This window comes from Stigmatopora argus, chromosome 21 (assembly GCF_051989625.1).
Source record: "Stigmatopora argus isolate UIUO_Sarg chromosome 21, RoL_Sarg_1.0, whole genome shotgun sequence".
Lineage (NCBI taxonomy): Eukaryota > Metazoa > Chordata > Actinopteri > Syngnathiformes > Syngnathidae > Stigmatopora > Stigmatopora argus.
In genome coordinates this window covers 8,960,273-8,982,657 of record NC_135407.1, presented here as the reverse complement: position 1 = coordinate 8,982,657, position 22,385 = coordinate 8,960,273, and the positions used below count along the sequence as shown (strand labels likewise).

The following is a 22,385-nucleotide window of genomic DNA, read 5'->3' as shown; positions in this document are numbered from 1 at the left end:
CTATTAACAAAGTAACACATAACTAGTGTTTTAATATTACTAAATGTGTTTAATAGTACTAAAATTATACGGATTTCAAAGGGGGGGGGGCTTTTTTCACGACAATGCACTGATAAAATAACAAACAAATTTAAATGAACTTGGATTACGATGCAGACACACTCAAAAATAAGTTTAATCGAACCTAACACTAAACTTAATTCTAATTTTGTTTGACATTTTGTTACCTTTCTTCTCCCGGGTTGGCTCTTTTTGCCCCGCCTCCACACTGACTTTCAGTCAATATCGAGGGTTATTTGATTTTATATTTCCTTCAAAATATTCCCAAAATGATGCACACAAATGTCCTCACAATAGGATAACGCACGACCACTTGCCAACGAGAAGTAGTATATACGCCATTCAAATTGACTAACGGGGAAAAAAACACTGAAAAAAATGTAACGCTCCGCCCAGTGCTCGCAGAGACATTACAAAGAGGGAGTTGTGACCAGAGACATTACACGACAGTGCCCATGATGTTCTTATGAGCAGCATCTCACGTCCGCTGTCTGCTCGTATATCAAAATTTGTCTCGTATCAAGATAAATATTTGCTCAAAATTTTACCCCTATCTCGAATTGCTCGTATGTCGAGGTACCACTGTACCTGTTTTTGCATGTGTAATCCGTTGATTGCAGTCATGTACTGTTTGTTTGAATAAAATCCTTATTGGTTAAACTATATGTGCTGGAAAAAAAAGCTTTCGGTTTAGACATCCCTGTTTCAAAGCATCCTCAAGCTATCTTTTATTTGCACATAAAGACTTGTTTTTCAATCGAGATAGTTTATACAGAGGAAAAGAAGTCAATATAACTTTATGTGCGATAGATTAATTCAATCTCATGTAAGAGGAAGTGGTTTTCAAATCAACATCAGTCATATTTTATGGTTTACATGCCCTCTGGCCGTGATTGGTTTCATCTCAATACAACAAGCAAATAGACAGAACTTTATATTGGATGCCCGTGTGTGTGTTTGTGTATAACGTATAAAGATGAATCTAGGTTTTTCTGTGGTTGCGGCTGGCTCTGTTTAATGTGTGGTACAAAGTTGTGTTCCACTCATTTGGCGAAAAATATAAATAAATATAGGTCTCGCAGACCTGACATGTAGAGTCTGAATTTCACTTCATGGCCTCACCATGTTTTTTCTGCCTCAATGGAATAAGCAATATGAAACAAATACCATTTGTCATGTTGAATTCTGATGGGGTTAACATCTATCCTCTGTCTGTCTTTTCTACCTCAATGTTCTTACTGGTCAAAAATCTGCTTGTTTGCCTTGGGAGAATCCCAAATTGGCACTGAATGTGGCCGACACACATCGGTGGTCCGTTCTCCTCTTGGCCTCCCCCCTGCTGCCGCTGCCTTTAGAGACAAGCTTTGAGCGCTCGCAGGCAGATTCCAGCTGTAACAGCTCACATTCCAGGATAGCAATGGGAAGCCCCAGGCTAATATGTCGCACTTCTAACGTTACAAACCACCTGGGGTTTGGAATCGCTCGCCTCTCATCCTCTCCTGTTTCTTTTCTTATTCTGCTTCTCTGTTGGTCTCCTTGTCTCAGACACACATACACACTCCCCCCCTCCAGTCCTTCTAGTCCTCTCAACTTTGTCTAGCCATCTTGAGAAGAGCCAGTCATAGAGAAAGGGGATAGCTTTGGTTTGTTTCTCTTATCGTGCCCGCAGGAGATTGCAGCCGTAATGATGACACTGCAAGGGCTCATTAGAACTGAGTGGGAAGGAACACTTCTCATGTCTCTTCATTCTCGCTGTCTCTTTAGCCCTCTGACAATGTTGGCCTATGGCAAAATGGGATAATGTGAAACATGAAAGGACTGACAACACCTTTAGTATTGAATTTAAACACAAAGAAACGTGTTTAATGAATTGAGATAGCAAAATTGTATTTTTCTTGTGTGTAACAGTGGGAACAAAATTTAAATTAAAGCCAGTATTTCCATGAAGGTGTCACCCTTAGCCCTGGCAGAATTTATTTACTTTTGGTAGTACTTTAGCCCAAATGCGGGTATTCTAGATTGGCCACCTCGCCTCATGACAATAGTTACCGAAATCTGTGCATGTGTTGCACCCTGCATTTTATCTTGAAACAAAGGGAGAAATAATCACAAAAGTGATTCGTTGTTGCACACTCAATCCAGTTTACTGGTATATTTATCAACACAAACCCCCATAATATACAATTACACCTATATATATATATATATATATATATATATATATATATATATATATATATATATATATATTAACAACACGTTAGAACCCAAAACATAATGTACAATTACACCCGTTCAATATACGGTCATAACTTGTTTTATCTTTTCTTTTTACAACTTCGAGAAGTCCTTCTCAACTATTCAACAGGGTAAACAATGAAATATCAATAACATAAATTCCTTGCTATGACCGTCATAGACACTCTACTAATAATGGTAACGGTAATGGCGGCCGAAGGTAGCGTACTAAGTGTTACATACATGTGCATGACCCGGGACTCGCACATTCACGCTCGCAATTCAAAAGTAATTAAACATTACTAAACATTATTTTCTTTGTCACACGCTAAACAGTGTATATTGCAAACCACGAACTCAACCGGCCTCTACAACAACCAGCATACCTTGAAACACAGGGAGAAATAATCACAATAGTTTTTCACTGTTGCTTTCTCAATCCAGTTTACTGGTATGAAGAAAAGTCTCCCGTGTTGGACAAGCCACTTGCATAAGGCATCAACAATCGAACACCGACATACACTTTAACACGTCACACTTGCCATGTGGATCAAGGCATCAATAATCGAACACCGATAAACACTCAATCCAAACATCCCCAACATGCAATTGTTAATAACTTAAACACTTTAGCATGTCACACATGCAGCACGCAACAATACAAACAGGAACAGGTCCTAGCATACAGCGGATAATAATAAGCTTCAAAGTGCCTTTTGTCCCCAAGCCAGAATGAGTAAATTTTAATTTTCTGTACATAATGGCTCTAAAGTTGCAATGTGATCTTTAAAAATGATTTCTTCCTTCTGTGTGGGACAGTACAAAACGACTCGTCGACTAGGGGACACTTCGGTGCACATAACCCTACATTTGTTGTGATTCAGCTTGTCCCAATTTACTGTAATTATACCTTAAAATCAATGTATTTTTCAACTGTCTGTTTTGTTGTTAAAACAACTTAAATGATTTAAGTGATTTCAATTAATATTTATCAGAAATGTTGTTTTAGGTAGAGTTAGAAGCTTTGTAATTGACATCTTTACTGAAAAATGCATCTTACTTTTTTTACTTTGGCTTACAGCAGTGTATCAGATTGTGCATCCGACCGAACAGTATTGTGTAGTTATGAGTTCACAGTGCATGAGATAGTAGCTTAATGTATACAAGAACATAACAAATACTTTTTCCGTTATACTCTATTTTCCCTTCAACTTTAAATACACAATGCGAACAGTTTCTATTGTCACGTAATAAGACAGTTGGCCAAAACTCCACAAAGGTCAAGATAGAGTTGGTGCTCCATTACTGCAAAATGGTCAGTTTTTCAAGGCTAAACTCATCCTCTATGGACCTCACTTTTTGAAATAAAGCACTATTGTTATTGAAGGTGAAATTGCATTGCCTATAGGATAATCCAAAATCTCTTAATTTTGATCTTTACGGTTAAGGGAAATAATAATAATAATATAATGGTGATGATGATGATAATGATAATAATAATGATGATAATGATGATGATAATGATGATGATAATGCTAATAATAATGCTAATGATAATATAATGGCGATGAGGATGATAATATAATGATGATGAGGATGATAATATAATGGCGATGAGGATGATAATGATAATAATAATATAATGGCGATGAGGATGATAATGATAATAATAATATAATGGCGATGAGGATGATAGTGATAATAGTATAATGGCGATGAGGATGATAATGATAATAATAATATAATGGCGATGAGGATGAGAATGATAATAATATAATGGCGATGAGGATGAGAATGATAATAATAATATAATGGTGATGAGGATGATAATGATAATAATAATATAATGGCGATGAGGATAATAATGATAATAATAATATAATGGCGATGAGGATGATAATGATAATAATAATATAATGGCGATGAGGATGATAATGATAATAATAATATAATGGCGATGAGGATGATAATGATAATAATAATATAATGGCGATGAGGATGATAATGATAATAATATAATGGCGATGAGGATGATAATGATAATAATATAATGGCGATGAGGATGATAATAATAATATAATGATGATGAGGATGATAATAATAATATAATGGCGATGAGGATGATAATGATAATAATAATATAATGGCGATAATGATAATAATAATATAATGGCGATGAGGATGATATTGATAATAATAATATAATGGCGATGAGGATGATATTGATAATAATAATATAATGGCGATGAGGATGATAATGGTAATAATAATGGCGATGAGGATGAAAATGATAATAATAGTAATAATAATGGCGATGAGGATGATGATACTAATGATGATACTAATGATGATACTAATAATAATAATAATTACTATTATAATAATTATAATAATGATGATCCTTGAAATATTTTCGCCTTGCTTGTCTTTGTCGCCAAATGCAGAGCAAAATGGTGCTTTTAAAACTATGTAGGAACAACACAAGAAGCCAATCCCACACGTTCTTCCTCTTTTCTCCCAGCATTCGGGTTTCTGGTGTGAAGGTCTGTTGAGAGCGAGGTCACTTCACTGATGTAGTGGTGTTTAAAAAGAAATAAGGTCAACTGATATTGGATGGTGCAAGCTTTTCAGAGCAGATGGGTTTTTTTCCAATTTATTTTTTTATTTATCTCATTTTTTTAAGGAGAGAGTAAGTATTTGCAATACTCCACAGAATGTTAGATTGAAATCCTCTTTATTAAAGTTTGTCCATTCGAGGGCTGCGTGTCAGAACTGCCACTTGTTTGTGTGGGAGGCGGAATGGAACACACACACACACATGCATACAAGCTAACACACGCATACTGCTGCTCTCCAATCTGGGTGCTTTTCATCCCTGCAGAGCTAGATATCAAAATTGAAATCTTTTCGACCACCTACAAGCTTCATTATGTCACTCCTTATTATTGATAACATAAATAATATTGGGGGGGTGTTCGGAGCTTGGACAGGTTTAATGGCATAAAAATGTAGCTATATTAATAAGACACGATGTGACTATTTTGAACGTCCTTTCTAAGTAACCCAACGTGTTTACTTGCCTGTTACAGTAACATGTGTTGGATGTTTAAATTACACATATTTTTACAAGAATGTCCCTGTAGATCCAATCAATATAAAATGTTTATTTCTCTTGTGCAATTTTTATGACATTGCAAAGTGAAAGCTATAAACACTGTCTATTAAGAATGTATCCAACAACAATAAAGAGTAATCATCTCTGCAGATGCTGCTAAGTTAGAAATGCTGAAGGTTAGAGTGACCTAATAATGCAGCAAATGAATAATGGGAGAATTACAAAAAGAGTTTAAATTGTTGTTCTATCAATTTGTGAATATTCTCACTAAAGACTCGCGTAAAAGATGAGCATTTTTGGGACGTTGAACATGAGGGCGGTTAATTATTTTAATACATCGACCGATTGTGATGTTGCAAAATTGCCCTATTAATTTAGGTGAATTGCATGAACAAATATGAATAAATGGATGAATAATTCATCAAAGAATTTAATATACCGTATTTTCACGACTATTTGGCGCATCATATTTTTAGCCGCAGTGTCAATAACGAGTGCTATTTCTGTATTTTACACACAAAGGACGCACCGTTCTTTTAGACACAGCCAGACATGGCATATATATATATATATATATATATATATATATATATATATATATATATATATATGACTGCTGTGATAACTTTGCACTAATAGTACCAATATACTACAACGGCGAACACACTAAATTGGTGCTACATGCACCAAATGCACGCTAAAAACACGTTTTTAAAAAGGCAACGGAAGCAAAACTGTTCGGTTGTACTTTATTTAGCCATTTTACAATGTACTCACGTCATAATCACCCACAAATCCATCAAAGTCCTCATTTTCTGTGTCCGAATTGAACAATTGTCCATCGAAAACGTTGAGTTTGATACGTTCGTCCAGGCGGCCACAATCCATTTGCAAATAGTAGCTAGCTGGTAGCTAGCGTAACTAGCCCGGGGCTGCCTGCCACCCTTCGTAAAGCTGTGTTGATGTCGATGTATACAGGCCACAATCCATTCGTAAATAATAGCTAGCTGGTAGCTAGCGTAACGTTTCCAACGGTGCTTTCCATGCTTTGTCAAGCTGTGTTGATGTCGATGTATACAGGCCACAATCCATTGGGTGTATTGACAAAAGAACTACTACATATTCCAGCAGTCACTGCGCAGTACTTTGTCTACGGGAAAATAGTAGTCGGTGTACCCTATCGACTGATTTATTTTATTTTATCGTGATAACAATTTTAGTATATATATATATATATATATATATATATATATATATATTTTAGTCCATATATAAAGCGCACTGGATTATAAGGCGCCCTGTCTATTTTGGAGAAAATTTAAGACTTATGTGCGCCTTATAGTCGTGAAAATACGGTAGCTGGACATTTTCTGGCATGGGAAAGATTTGAGAAGGCAAAACTACAGTGATCTTAAAAGGTACATAGTAGAATTTAAAAAATAAGTCATTCATTTTGGAAGTTATTCTATTTAATGTACCTCTTGGTGTACTGTACTGTCGCAATAAGTTATATTATTTCCATCTCTTGAGGACTAGCAGAGGAAATGTTGGTTTGTGCCAAATTTTGGACACATGACTCAAGTCGTATCTGGTTTCCTTGTTTCTAGATGTTTATTGATCTCAAAGAGAAAGATGACCCTGGACCAATAACACATGTCTGTATCAGCCCTACATCACTGTGGTTAACAAGGGCATAGCTTTCAAATACAGTAAAAATATTTTCTTTTTTTCTGGTTATTGACATCACTGCTTATTTTCTCTTGATTCCTTGAAATAACAATTGCATAAAATGATACGGGAAATAAGTCGAATACATGTGCTGTACCTGGTTCATTTAATTAAGAGTGGATTTGTTAGAGGTGTGATGAACATGAAAGTGTGTGTGTGTTTATGTGTAGGAGGTGAGTGAATCTTGAATGGTGAGCCTGATGGCCCTTAATGATTTCATCTCAATGTAGCAGCATGATTTCAATGCTCCATATTTTGCCCTGCAGGTGATGAGCAGTCGCTTCTTCCCCTATGACACCATAATGACTGATGCCGTCCTCAGTCTGGATGAAGACACAGTGCTGTCCACCACAGAGGTGTGTTGACATATTCATAGTCATTTTGTGTATATTTACCATTGCTGTATGTATAATCTCCTTCTGGGTACCTTTTCCCTTTTATGACAACATTCTATCTGACACTTAAGGTCATCCTGGCTTCTTCAGCAAACCTAGCAAAAAGGGTTTCTTCATTTTTTGCATTGACATTTTGGGTGATTAGATATCTTACATTTATGTTGTTTTGAAGATTCAGAACAGGGGTTTCCATGTTATGCCCGATGTGGCCCCCACAAGAAGCTTGAGTACAACCTACCTTTTTTGCACTTTCTAGCTTTAGAGCTAGTGCTAAATTAAATAGTGCTTTACCATTAGCTCAGGTTTCACCATCTGACAAGTTGAAATTAATTATTACTATTTTACATAAATAAACTTCTATTAAAAAACAATATAATAAATAGAGCTATCTTAGCTGTGATTATCTTGACTCCTGCTGGACATTTTCTCTGTTTGGCAATGTTGTTATACTTCTGGATTCTTTTGTTACTTGTAGCCTACAATTCATTCACTGCCATTGACAATCATAACCATCAAATATATTTTGTTGAGTCCTTGTTGCACTGTCCTTGATGGCGCTAGATGTCCAATCCAATTTAACTATCCTCGCCAAAATGGAGTAGACGTCTATCACCAATGACTTAATACTTGAAAAATAATACATTTGAAAAACAGTCTTTTTTTTAAGCTGATTCCGATCCTTTGTTTAACAAATGAAAGTGGTATGGTTTAGTTAGCCTTTGTATGCTATGATTTTTCTTAAAAGTGGCCCTTGGGCATAAAACCTGTTAGCTACCACTCCTAATTTACAAAATATGTCCATATTTTAGTGTATTACAAAAATGCATGTGGGTTTAACTCCCTCTTTAAAAAACAGCAGGTCAGTTGTACGGTGTAAAGGTCAAATCACAAAACACAACCTTGAATATAAAGTAATTCTATTCAAAATCTATTCAATTGTGGCAATATGCAACAGGAATGTTTGGGAAAAATAGCCAGTGCACACCAGCTACCATTGAAATGGATTTCAAATGCATGCAAGCTCTTGCAAGTTTAACTAAGATTTCCTAAAAGTACATTAAAAGCTAATTTCTATATTTTTGGGAGCTAAATATGTTAGTCTCTTTATGTGCGTTTTCCTATAAAATGTCTGTTTCCAGGTGGACTTTGCCTTCACCGTTTGGCAGAGTTTTCCCGAGCGAATCGTTGGCTATCCCGCACGGAGCCATTTTTGGGACAGCAACAAGGAGCGTTGGGGTTACACCTCCAAGTGGACCAATGACTACTCGATGGTGCTAACAGGCGCTGCCATCTACCACAGGTGCCATACTCCAAACTGAATATATTTCCACCAATCACCCGCGGCTGTGACGTATCTCTTGCACTAAATTACAGTTCAAGTCAAGTGAAAATCCTTTACTATATAGAAGCTGCGTATAAAAAAATCATTGGTGCTACTCCACAAAGTTTGTATTTCTCAATAAATACTTTAATAAGTAATTTTAAAAAGTCACGTCCGGACAAGGTAATAGAAAAAGATAAACGTCGAATATTCTAGTTATTGCACAGAAGGGATTGTGTGTCGTGCTAACGTAAGTTCAGAGCCCTGATGGCTCTGGGAAAAAACTGTCCCTGAGTCGATTTGTCCATGTTTTGTGAGACCCTGTAGCGTCTTCCAGAGGGCAGCAGCTGTAAGGTTCCCTAACAATGTTCACGGCTCTTCTGAGGTAGCGAGGGCTGGCAATGTCAACCAGTGAGGGCAGAGAGCAGCCAATGATCTTCTGGGCGGTGTTGATCACTCTGCGTGGATTTTCTGTCTGCAGTATGCCAGGATACTCTCCACAGTGGCTCTGTAGAAGGTTACCAGAAGCTTAGTGTCCAAGTTGTTCCTCCTGAGTATTCTCAGGAAATTGAGTCGATTCTGGGCCTTCTTCACCACTGCCGTGGTGTAGGTAGACCAGGAGAGCTTGTCCCTGACGTGGACCCCCAGGAATTCGAAGGACTGGACCATGTCTACGCATGCTCCATTTATGAAGAGTAGGGCTAGATCTGTGCTGCGTTTGCGAAAGTCCAGGATTATTTCTTTTGTTTTCGTGGTGTTTAGTGTGAGATTGTTCACCAAACACCACGAAGACATTGTGGACCTCATCCTAGAGTGGTGAGTCGGTGTACAGTCGTATGTGTACAGGGAGTATAGAAGAGGACTCAGTACACAACCTTGAGGGGAGCCAGGGCTTTGTGTAATGGAGGAAGAGAGGTGGGGACCAAGTCACCTCTTTCAGTACAATACAACGCCCAACACATCCGAATGCATTCATTCATTCATTTTCTGAACCGCTTATCCTCACAAGGGTCGCAGTGGGTTGGTCTGGAGCCTTTCCCAGCTAACTACGGGCACCAGGCGGTGTACACCGTGAATCGGTGGCCCGCCAATGGCAGGGTACAAGGATAACCAACGGACAACCTACGAGTAACATAGGTCATAAAATAGTCAACATTTGACTATAAAGATGCTCAAAACATAATGATGACAAAGACAATACTTTTTATATTTTTCTACATTTTAAGCAGAGGGGCGTCACATGCAAGTCTACGTTTACATACAGCGAAAAAAACATTTCATCATTTTTGCAGTAAACGAGGCCATGTAAACACATTCAATAACCCAGTTAGTCTCTCTTTATTAAACTAATATCTGGCCACATAAATCTCCTAACAAGAGCCCCTTTGAAAAGAGTTTTCTACATGTTCGATTGGCAAGGAATCTTGGTCTATTCATGGAAGTAAGTAGTGGTTGTTGCGTAATATACATAGCAAAATCTAGATGCAATACATCATACTAATTGATATTCATGAAGGTCGGTAAAAAAAGCAGATCATTTCACCATAACTTTTAGTGCAGTTGTATACAAATACGAACAACACAGCACTGAAACATAATTTATTGACGCTGTGAGCACAGCATCTCCATTTCTCATTTCACACTTTAATTTGCATGCTACCCTGATCTAGGATTATTTTGCTTTTTCTTATATTAGTTGTCTTTTTATTAGTCTTTTTTTTTAACAAGCCACATCGAATTTATGGTTTACCGAGATCGTTGTGACTGTGAAAGTCATAAACTGTAAAATCACCTGATTGCATTGTATTATGTATACACAACTCTTTGTGTCTGCACAGTTCTGGAATTGCGGATTCGATCCCAGGTCCAGACCTTCCTTTGGGAAGTTTGCATGTTCTCCCCGGTACGCGTGGGTTTTCTCCGGGCACTCCGGGTTCCTACCACATTCTAAAATCATGTATTGCAGGGTGGTTGAACACTCTACTGATATGAGTGTGCACGAATGGTGGTCTGTCTCCTTGTGCCCCGCAATTAGCTGGCCACCAATTTAATTAGTTAGGTGGGATAGGCGCCAATCACAGAGCACAAGGAGACGGACAACCATGCACACACATCCATATCTAGAGACAATTTAGAGTGTCCAATCAGCCTACCATGCATGTTTTTGGAATGTGGGAGGAAGCCGGAGTACCCGGAGGAAACCCACGCAGGCCCGCCGGGGAGAACATGCAAACACCACACAGGTGGACTGACCTGGACTTGATCCCAGGACCACAGCGCTGTGAGGCCGACTCGCTAACCACTCGCGCAACCGGGCGGCCTCCATAACACTACTGTAATGCTATTTAGTGTAGTCTATAATCCTTATAAAGCGTGATTTATTAATGGATGTGTGTGTGAGTATGTTAAGATTCTCTCGCTACGTTTGTCCAAACCGTGCATCGTAGAGAGTTGAATTTTTTTATGGTGGCCAGAAATGGCTATCGGATCCTAAAAGACAAGATTGAATTTCTCGAAGTGTGTAAACTCAATATTTTATTTGTTAAAGCTGAAAGCAGTGTTGATGTATGAATCATTGTTTTTACATGATATGCCTAAACGCATGGCTGATTGGTCGTGAGTTAGGATACCGTTCCACGTCATTTACAAACGTCATTTTCGGAAGAATTTCCGCCAGCGATTTTCCAGGTGCTCCCCGAAACACTTTTTTCTGTCGTGGCGGGGCGACTCGACGAGGCACGATGGTGCTGGCCGCGCTGACCCAATTTAGTTGTAAGGTGGGACGCCTATCCACGTCGTTTTTGGAAGAATTTCCACCAGCGTTTCCAAGTGCTCCCCAAAACACTTTTATTTTTTCTCTTGTGACTTTTCCACTTTCATCCTTTATTGCGATCAGCCCGCATGTGGATTAGCCACTGCGCTTCTTCTTACACAAATAGATTACCAAAACACGCATAATAACAACCTCACCCAAGCAGGTAGGTCCCTTCTGCCTGTTTGTCAATACAGGTGAAACGTTTGTGTTTTATTTTCAGGTATTACCACTACCTGTACACAAACTACTTGCCGTCTAGTCTCAAAAGTATGGTAGATCAACTGGCCAACTGTGAGGACATCCTGATGAATTTCCTGGTTTCTGCCGTCACTAAGCTACCTCCGATCAAGGTCACGCAAAAGAAACAGTACAAGGAGACCATGATGGGACAGGTGAGGTGGACATTTTATTTGTGTTTGTGGCAAAAACTTGAGTTATATTTGTTAATCTATCGCTCACCAGTCTTCCAGAGCATCCCGCTGGGCCGATCCGGACCACTTTGCTCAGCGGCAGACATGCATGAACAAGTTTGCCAGCTGGTTTGGCGCCATGCCGCTGGTCCGTTCCCAGATGAGACTCGATCCGGTCCTGTTCAAGGACCAGGTCTCCATCCTGCGCAAGAAATACAGGGACATCGAGAGGCTCTGACAGGTTCGGCACCCCTTCGTGGGGGACCCAATCGGGGGGAGGCGTGACGGTGCCAGACGATGAAGCGTCGCCAGTGAATATTAGCGCTGTTTCTGAGTAAAATATTTGAGAGTACACAAAAAGAAGACAGAAAAAAACACTGCAGATCAAGACTCTCAAATAGAATATTTTTGTGGATGAGAACTATCCTGGTCTCTGGCAGGTGTACAAGAGAGAAAGAGCGTCTTTCTGTCTGCGTGGGGCCGTTTCTGAGAACACTGCCCACCGCGAATACCCCCTTCTCTGGTTACTCAAAGCAATCCATCTTGCATCAGGACACGATTAGTGGACTTTCTCGCAACTCAACCCCTCCATTGCTTTATTGCCTGATTTGATTTTTGTACAAATCAGCTGTCTCTGAGAGGGGTGGGTGCAGATCATCCATTTTTTTAAAGTTTTATTTTAAGAATATTGACGTCATATCATGATGGGATTCTAATGGTCATTTCCTTTCAAGGTCCCCACTGAAATTTCACATACTGGCCTCAGTCCTGTGGGTTGTTTTTCTCATTCATTTCACATCTTATTGTCCCCTCACTCGTGTGGGCGTGTGTATGTATAATATGAACATTTGGGATGAAATGCATTAAGTCTTAGATGTTCTAACCCAAACTGCCATTTCATTTCATACTTTCTGGCCTTTTAGAGACGCCATGATTTCTGGGGAGTGCCAACTTGACATCAGGTATGCCTTTACAGTTATTTATTGCACATTTACTCTGCTTGTACTAGTTCGAGACACTTCCTTGGAAATACCCCATCAGTCCAATAATACCCATGGTTTTCTTTATTTTTATTTTTTATTTTTTTTGTGCCGGGCAGCATTTCACCACTCGTTGCTGTCAGTGACATCAAACAAGCTGACAGTTTGCACATTAATTGGCAGCGTGGCTGGCAGTCGGCCTTTAATTAATCACTACGAATGACGTGATTAGATGTCAGATCGGACACTTGAATGAAAGAAACTTGCTTTTTGTGTGGCCTTTGTGTCTGGCAAAGCCGCCATTTTATTTAAATTTTTGGAATATGCAACAGTGCCATACAAAGTGTTGATAGCGGAATCCAAAATGTCAATACAAATGTTGCTCTCACAAAAAAACAAGTACAGTGGAACCTTGAAGATTTTTGTTTCTAAGTAAAAATAGCACTCATCAAACTTTTTTACATCATTCATTCATTTTATGTTCCGCTTATCCTCACAAGCATTCGGCACTCGACTGATAAATCAATAAAAATTACCCTATCAAGTCATTGATCTCCAGCTAAGGTGTTAGTATATCCCTCTAGATGCCACAAAAAGCGATAAAGCACTTTGTTCTATTAGACAGCTCTGGCCTAACGACGCCAAAGCACTACTTTTATTTTGAACTTTAATAGGATTTTAAGGTTCCGATTTACAGATGTTAACCCATATCTTTCACCCCCCTGTAGTGCACCGTATTTTGGACATATTGGAAAACAAAATCTAACATGAATGAGTGGCTGCCATTGACTGCGCTAGACATCCATTTAAAAACAGAGGACAGAATGATGGATTTCACGATTGGCACTGAAATTTCGCCATTCAGGTAAACTCAGTACAGGTGGATGTGTTCAGGATTATTACTGACATTTCTAAAGGTATATAATATGGGATACATTTCATTGACAAAAATACTACAGACATTGCTTAAGTTTTTCGTTTAAAAAAAAAGGTTCCTTCTGCTAAGATGTACAGTGGTACCTCGACATACGATCGTAATCCGTTCCGAGACTGAGATCGTATGACGAGCTTTTCGTAACTCGAGCGGACGTTTCCCATTGAAATGAATTGAAAACAAATTAATTCGTTCCAACCCTCTGAAAAAACACCAAAAACAGGTTTTTTTTATTGGAAAAAATGTTTTATTTCTTCTAATTTGCCATATATTGACAAATTAATAAATAACGAGTGGTTTAATAGGAATAAAATGTGTTTAATAGAAGTAAAATTAGACGCATTTCGCGGAGGGGAAAGCAACGACACACACGGAGGCGAACGAACAAATTTAAATTAACTTGGAATAAAATATACAGACTCAACGTTTAATGTAACTTCACACAACTGAATTCTAATTTAGTTTTAATCTTTTTTTACCTTTGTAACGGGTTGACCCCACCCGGACGTTCCGCCGGAGTCTTCAAAACGAACGCATCAAGAGTTGTTTGGAACTTGCCGCTTCCCCGTGTCTGATTACCGAGTGTATATTCCAGATCTTTTCTTTGCAAAACTCTGCCGATCCATTGTTGTTTACCTGGTATGTAAATGTTGACCAACGTGGGGGGAAAAAACGGGTGTGGAAATGCAAAGTCCGCCCAGTGCTCGTAGATATATTTTATACACGAAAGAGATGCAAAAAAGACAGTGCCATGGCCACCTGGCTTGGTCGCATCACGAAATTTTGACCGTATCTCGGGCAAATTATTCGATCGAAAGTTCCGTCGTAAGACGAGAATATTGTATGACGAGCGGTCGTATGACGAGGTATGACTGTATATTTTTTAGGTATTTTTGTCCCTTGAATACTGATTACAATTGCCTTCTGTCCAAAGAAACCACCAGGTTTTTGCATTTCATTGTTCATATTTTGTATTTCTTTGTGGCAACAGTATTCATCTGCAACAAGCATCTGTTTCTCATTTTGTCTTAAATCCACACTACGCCTTTTTAATGCCTGATTGTCACAGATCAGAAAATGCATATCCTATAACTCCCTGCACTGTACATAAACATATTTATTTTTTCTAAACAGGACTGTTTAGGCTACAAGGTTACAGATTAGGAATCATCCTGAGGAGTTCAAGTATTTATTCCGTTTCAGTTCACACAGCAATAACACCGCACATCTTAAGTTTCATTCCGCAATGGTTTTTTTTTTTCCTCCACTTGGAAACATCAACTGGAGTCCCTCGCGTGCCATAGGGGAACATATTATAAATTGGTTTAGGGTACACCATCTTGGCTCCCGGCAGGAGTCAAATTGCAAAGGCCTGATAAAATGAATAGGATGGAGAATAAAAAGCAACTGTTACAGATCGAAAAAGCTGCTTCTCATTTCCATGGTTTAGAGTTTTGTTTTTGTTGTTTTTTTGCAAGAATTGATTTGTTATTCTTTCTAAAGGTTATTTCTATACTCCCAAATCAAAACCATAACATGCCAGGTGCTTGTTAATCTTAATTTTGTGCCTTTTGTCAACCTAAATTCCTGCACAGACAGTTGTTGTTATCAATGGCCATGTATCCAATGTCATATCACCACAAACAACCGCCAACCTTCCTGATCCCAGCGCACGCACAACCATTTTACAAATTATTTATCCTCACGTGATCCATTGATGGGGGAGGTGAATGTGTGTGGCTGTCCTAATGCCTTCTCCTCTCCCCTCCTCCTATTATGTAAAGACTTTTATAGAGGTAACAAATGAGATAGATAAATGATTTTGTAAGGATGATTTATAATAAAATAAAATCATTTCAGGATACTTGTGTCTTTCATCACCCCTGATGACTCTTCACCTTTAAACCTTGTCATCAGTACAGTGATATATCGGGAATTCACAATTTAACTCTGGGAAAGAGATGGCCAAATATTACACCTGTTTAATATTTGGGTCAGTTCAAAATTGTAGGACATTTTAGTTTCAATATTCATGGATTAATATAAAAATAAAGCTTCACTTTTCTAATTTTCTGCTCCATAGTATCTCATCTTACATTTTTAAATGCATGCAAATGGTAACATTTTTGGAAAACTGATGTCAAGTCTTGCATATCATGTAATTCACAACTTTCATCTAAAATGTTAAAACGATATTGTAACAGGGTCATGTTGTGGGACACACATTGCACAAATATCTGAAATATTAAATCCAATTCTAAATTTTACAATAGACATAGAAAACAAATCATACTCCCTGAAATTTATTTTTCTTTTATTTGAGAATATGATAAACAGAAATATTTGTATTTAGCGTTTCAGCGACAGTGGTCACTATTGTGGACAGCTATTCAAAAGTTGACTTGTTTTTTTCAATTATGGTGACACTTAATTTAAACCTGAGCATTTTGGGTTAATTATAAATGCAATTATATTATTTTTAAATGATCACTCATTCTATTTAATACTTTATACATATAAATTAATACAATGTTAATAAAACTACCTTATCTAAAATAAAATGAATATATTGGGTCAATAAAAAAATGCAATTATACTATTTTTTTTATGATCACTCATTTTATTATATGTTTTATACATATAAATTAATACACAGTTAATAAAACTACTTTATCTAAAATAAAATGAATAAAAACAAATGATAGACAATTTGGAATTATTTAATAAGTATTCATGGACATAATATAATTAACATTAGTCTGATTAGTCTGTGATTCAGATATTTTTGTATTGTATATACAACAGTGGTGTGCCGTCAGGGCCTTCAAGGCCTTCTCTGCTGGCCTAAGAAATATTTGAATCATATACAGACGCTCCCCTACTTACGAACAATCAACTTACGAACACCGGTACATACGAACATGTCTGCAAATTGCGTTTTAAGTCCAAAAATGTTCGCAAGTCCAATTTTGTTTTTCGCACCTTTTTCGGAGTAGTACTTCTTTCCGCCGCTAATACCGACGCCTAGCGCTGTGAGAGCTCAGCTCACCCAGCATCTACCTTCTTCTTCGTTGCAATGCGGAAGTGCGTGAATGTATCTCCAGTGTGCAAAGAACCTTTTTCATTTGTATCATTAAATATCTCATGCATCCAATTTTGAATATGGTTGGTAAAAAGCTAAAGGCTTCTATGGAAGGAGTTGCAAGGAAGAGGCAAGCCATTTCATTTGAAACGAGTGGCAATAATAACGAAGCTTGATGCGCGTGAGAGTGGTGAGCGTTGCACATTCAGTACCATTTATAAACAGAAAGATCGAGCAGCAGGACCCAAATATTGAACGTTGCACAAAGTTTGCAAATCAATTGAATGATGCCATACAGTGCTACCGCATCATTTATGATGGAAAAAAAAAGAAGAAAACTGTGCAATCGTCATTAGGTCGCTTCTTTTGGCCAGTTTCTAATACATAAATCTCTCTCTCTCTCTACAGTACTGTACATATTCTCTCCATTTTATTAAATGTTTTTTTTTCAGTACAAACCAATGCGTGTTACTTATACAAGCCTTAAACATACAAATGCACTTATATAAACCTTCAATATACTTATATCGGCCTTAAACATAAATTATAATACAAAATATAGCACTGAATCAACTTACAAACAAATTCAACTTATGAACAATCGCTCGGAACCAATTAGTATAGTAAGGCTTTTTTTCCTTAAAAAAACGACATAGTATAGTAAGGCTTTTTTTCTTAAAAAACGACATAGTATAGTATGGCTTTTCCCCCCTAAAAAACGACATAGTATAGCATGGCTTTTTTTCTTGAAAAACGACATAGTAGAGGAAGGCTTTTTCCCTAAAAAACGACATAGTATAGTATGGCTTTTTTCCTTTAAAAAACGACATAGTATAGTAAGGCTTTTTTTCCTAAAAAACGACATAGTATAGCATGGCTTTTTTTCTTGAAAAACGACATAGTAGAGGAAGGCTTTCCCCCCTAAAAAACGACATAGTATAGTATGGCTTTTTTCCTTTAAAAAACGACATAGTATAGTATGGCTTTTTTTCTTAAAAAACGACATAGTATAGTAAGGCTTTTTCTTAAAAAACGACATAGTATAGTAAGGCTTTTTTTCTTAAAAAAACGACATAGTATAGTATGGCTTTTTTCCCCTAAAAAAACGACATAGTATAGCATGGCTTTTTTTCTTGAAAAACGACATAGTAGAGGAAGGCTTTTTCCCTAAAAAACGACATAGTATAGTATGGCTTTTCCCCCTAAAAAACGACATAGTATAGTAAGGCTTTTTTTCCTAAAAAACGACATAGTATAGCATGGCTTTTTTTCTTGAAAAACGACATAGTAGAGGAAGGCTTTTTCCCTAAAAAACGACATAGTATAGTATGGCTTTTCCCCCTAAAAAACGACATAGTATAGTATGGTTTTTTTCCTTTAAAAAACGACATAGTATAGTATGGCTTTTTTTCTTAAAAAACGACATAGTATAGTAAGGCTTTTTTTCTTAAAAAACGACATAGTATAGTAAGGCTTTTTTTCTTAAAAAAACGACATAGTATAGTATGGCTTTTTTCCCCTAAAAAAACGACATAGTATAGCATGGCTTTTTTTCTTGAAAAACGACATAGTAGAGGAAGGCTTTTTCCCTAAAAAACGACATAGTATAGTATGGCTTTTCCCCCTAAAAAACGACATAGTATAGTATGGCTTTTTTCCTTTAAAAAATGACATAGTATAGTAAGGCTTTTTTTCTTAAAAAACGACATAGTATAGTAAGGCTAAGAGAGTCGGAGAATAATCAACTTTACTGTGGTGCAGTGGCAAAAACAATGGGTCAGAACTTCAGGTGGACTCCAGTTCAAATCAGAAGTGAGTTTGATTCCACTCTTTGCAATTCTCAAATTGTTTATTGAGGTAATGAAAAGGATAGATATAACTTCCAATCACATCATTTCAGAAGACACTGTGGTCCAGTGGCAAGAACAATGGGTTGAAATTGAAGTTGGACACAAGTTCAAATCTGGAGTGAGTTCAAGTCCACTCTTTGCAAATCTCAAATTGTTTATTGAGGTGATGAAAACGATAAATATAACTTCCAATCATTTCATTTCAGAAGTCACTGTGGTCCAGTGGCAAAGACAATGGGTCAGACAGACCTCAAGTTAGTGGATTTGACTGCCATGTGGGAGATGGGGTTCGAATCCCGCTCTCGTTTGACTAATCACTACACTTGTAGTTCAGTAAATGGGTAATCCTTTTTTCATTCAAATAAAGACTTAGTCATTTTTTTCAGCAAAACAATATTTCCGGTCAGCCTTCGGCTGACCGGAAGACAGTTGGGAGGGGGGGTTCCTGGTGGTGTTCGACAGTCGGCCTTCGGCCGACTGCCGACACCATACAGTCGTTGACTGGCGACACCGGGACGTGAACCCTCGACACCCACGTCGCAGGCAGGTGACTTACCCACTACACCACGAGGCGGCCCGCCTATACATGATTGGAAGTTATATTTATCCTTTTCATTACCTAAATAAACAATTTGAGAATTGCAAAGAGTGGAATTGAACTCATTCCTGATTTGACACCTGAAGTTCTGACCCATTGTCTTTGCCACTGGACCACAGTGACTTCTGAAATGATGTGACTGGAAGTTATATCTATCCTTTTCATTACCTCAATAAACAATTTGAGAATTGCAAAGAGTGGAATTGAACTCACTCCTGATTTGAACTTGAGTCCACCAGAAGTTCTGACCGTTTGTCTTTGCCACTGGACCACAGTGACTTCTGAAATGAAGTGATTGGAAGTTATATTTATCCTTTTCATTACCTAAATAAACAATTTGTGAATTGCAAAGAGTGGAATTGAACTCACTCCTGATTTGAACTTGAGTCCACCAGAAGTTCTGACTGTTTGTCTTTGCCACTGGACCACAGTGACTTCTGAAATGAAGTGATTGGAAGTTATATTTATCTTTTTCATTACCTAAATAAACAATTTGAGAATTGCAAAGAGTGGAATTGAACTCATTCCTGATTTGAACTTGAGTCCACCTGAAGTTCTGACCCATTGTCTTTGCCACTGGACCAGACTGACTTCTGAAATGATGTGATTGGAAGTTATATCTATCCTTTTCATTACCTCAATAAACAATTTGAGAATTGCAAAGAGTGGAATTGAACTCATTCCTGATTTGAACTTGAGTCCACCTGAAGTTCTGACCCATTGTCTTTGCCACTGGACCACAGTGACTTCTGAAATGAAGTGATTGGAAGTTATATCTATCCTTTTCATTACCTCAATAAACAATTTGAGAATTGCAAAGAGTGGAATTGAACTCGAGTCCACCTGAAGTTCTGACTCATTGTCTTTGCCACTGGACCACAGTGACTTCTGAAAGTTTCAGTTTCTAATACATAAATCTCTCTCTCTCTCTACAGTACTGTACATATTCTCTCCATTTTATTAAAAAAAAAATTTTTCAGTACAAACCAATGCGTGTTACTTATACCATACAGTCGTTGACTGACGACACCGGGACGTGAACCCTCGCCTCCCACATGGCAGGCAGGTGACTGACCCACTATACCATGAGGCGGCCCATCTATACATGGTCATTTGGTGCTTTTATTTAAGGAAAGACTGAATGACTTAGTCTTTTTTAATGGCAAAATGGTTCATCGTCCACCGAGATTCGAACCCTGTCTGACCACACGGCAGGCAGGTGACTGACCCACTACACCATGAGGCGGCCCGTCTATACATGGTCATTTCGTGCTTTTATTTAAAGAAAGACTGAATGACTTAGTCTTTTTTAATGGCAAAATGGTTCATAGTCCACCGAGATTCGAACCCTGCCTGCCCACACAGCAGGCATGTGACTGACCCACTACACCATGAGGCGGCCCATCTATACTTGGTCATTTGGTGCTTTTATTTAAGGAAAGACTGAATGACTTAGTTTTTTTTTAATGGCAAAATGGTTCATCGTCCACCGAGATTCGAACCCTAGCTGCCCACACGGCAGTCAGGTGAATGAACCTCTACACCATGAAGTGGCCACATTTTACTATGTCATTATTGGAAAGTGTTGACTACACAACGTTGTTTCTATTTAAGTGAAAAATAATTCCGAACTGGGATTTGAACCCTGTCTGCCCACATGGCAGGCAGGTAACAAAACCACTACACCATGAAGTGACCACACTTTACCTCGACATTATTGGAAAGTGTTGACTACACATGTATATAGAAATAATTAAGGGAAAATGTTTCCCAACTGGGATCCGAACCACACCTGCCCACATGGCAGGCAGGTAACAGAACCACTACACCATGAAGTGACCACACTTTACCTCGACATTATTGGAAAGTGTTGACTACACATGTATATAGAAATAATTAAGGGAAAATGTTTCCCAACCGGGATCCGAACCACACCTGCCCACATGGCGGGCAGGTGAACAAATCTCTACACCATGAAGTGGCCACACCTTACCTTGTCGTTTTTGGAAACCCTTGAGTACACATGGTTGCTTCTGTTTAAGGGAAAATGACACATGAAAAGATGGAGGATGGATTTTGGTGAGTAAAATCTGGCTATATTCCTAAATAATATTTAAATTGTATGAGGTTATTATTGATGATTTTTTATGTGTCGCAGCTGTAGCTGCAGTAGAGGTTTTATAGCCATAAAATAGTTTTTGAGGGTTGGATTGATTCCGACAGCTGAAGGCGTCGCTAGGAAATTCATGGACCGCCAATGCAATACAATGAAGCATTCTTTGCATTTCAAATGTTAAACTTTTAATGGAGTCAGGAATAAAGGTGAGTTGATGTAAAATACTAAGTAAAAATGTGACTCCATATTTGGTAAAATTAGTGTGCTAACATTCTGTTTTATCGCATCAAGACCACAAAAAACATGACTAATCTTCAAAACATAGACATTGAGTTGGGAGGACAAACCACCTCGTGGAGCGCGGTAAGCAAGCCACCATCTTTTCCACATTCAATATGGCAGGACTTTATGGGCGTGGTTACGCCTATTTTTGACGCACCTGGGTAAATTATGCACATGCGCAGTATCTTGTCCTTTCAAACAGACTTTTCATGCTGGTGGACGACTCGCACACACACGCGGTAAGGCGTAGAGCAATTTACTGGCATAAGTGCATTTTTATCACGATCCCGTGTGATTTTTTAAGAATCAGTTGAGCCCAAAACGCCAACAAATTTGTTGGGTTTAATGCCAGGTTGAACACACCGTCGACAATTTAAGTTTGGGCTCATTTTCCCTATCGGCTGTGTGCTGTATGTGACTAGTTATCTTAGCATTGAAGTCACGACGACGCTTCCTATTTT

The 22,385-nt window shown here is 38.1% G+C and overlaps 1 protein-coding gene and 1 long non-coding RNA gene across 4 annotated transcripts in view; one reads left to right on the top strand and one right to left on the bottom strand.

Moving 5' to 3' along the window:
• ext1b (exostosin glycosyltransferase 1b) overlaps positions 1–14,201 on the top strand; it is a 100,622-nt gene extending 86,421 nt beyond the window's left edge. For both annotated transcript variants that reach the window (XM_077590321.1, XM_077590320.1), the window contains 4 exons: positions 7,408–7,497; positions 8,676–8,836; positions 11,893–12,064; positions 12,135–14,201. In XM_077590321.1, coding sequence (XP_077446447.1) covers positions 7,408–7,497; positions 8,676–8,836; positions 11,893–12,064; positions 12,135–12,320 — 609 coding nt within the window. In that variant the 3' untranslated portion in view covers positions 12,321–14,201. The remainder of the gene's footprint in view (positions 1–7,407; positions 7,498–8,675; positions 8,837–11,892; positions 12,065–12,134) is intronic.
• Positions 1,830–22,385, bottom strand: part of LOC144066912 (uncharacterized) — a 23,454-nt gene continuing 2,898 nt past the window's right edge. The window contains exons 4-5 of one of the 2 annotated variants that reach the window (XR_013297788.1): positions 12,132–12,284; positions 1,830–1,842 (exon numbers count right to left, since the gene is read on the bottom strand). This is a non-coding gene — a long non-coding RNA (uncharacterized LOC144066912). Of the gene's footprint in view, positions 1,843–6,885; positions 7,632–12,131; positions 12,285–22,385 lie in introns of those variants that run through there. The other variant, XR_013297787.1, reaches the window with a different exon arrangement.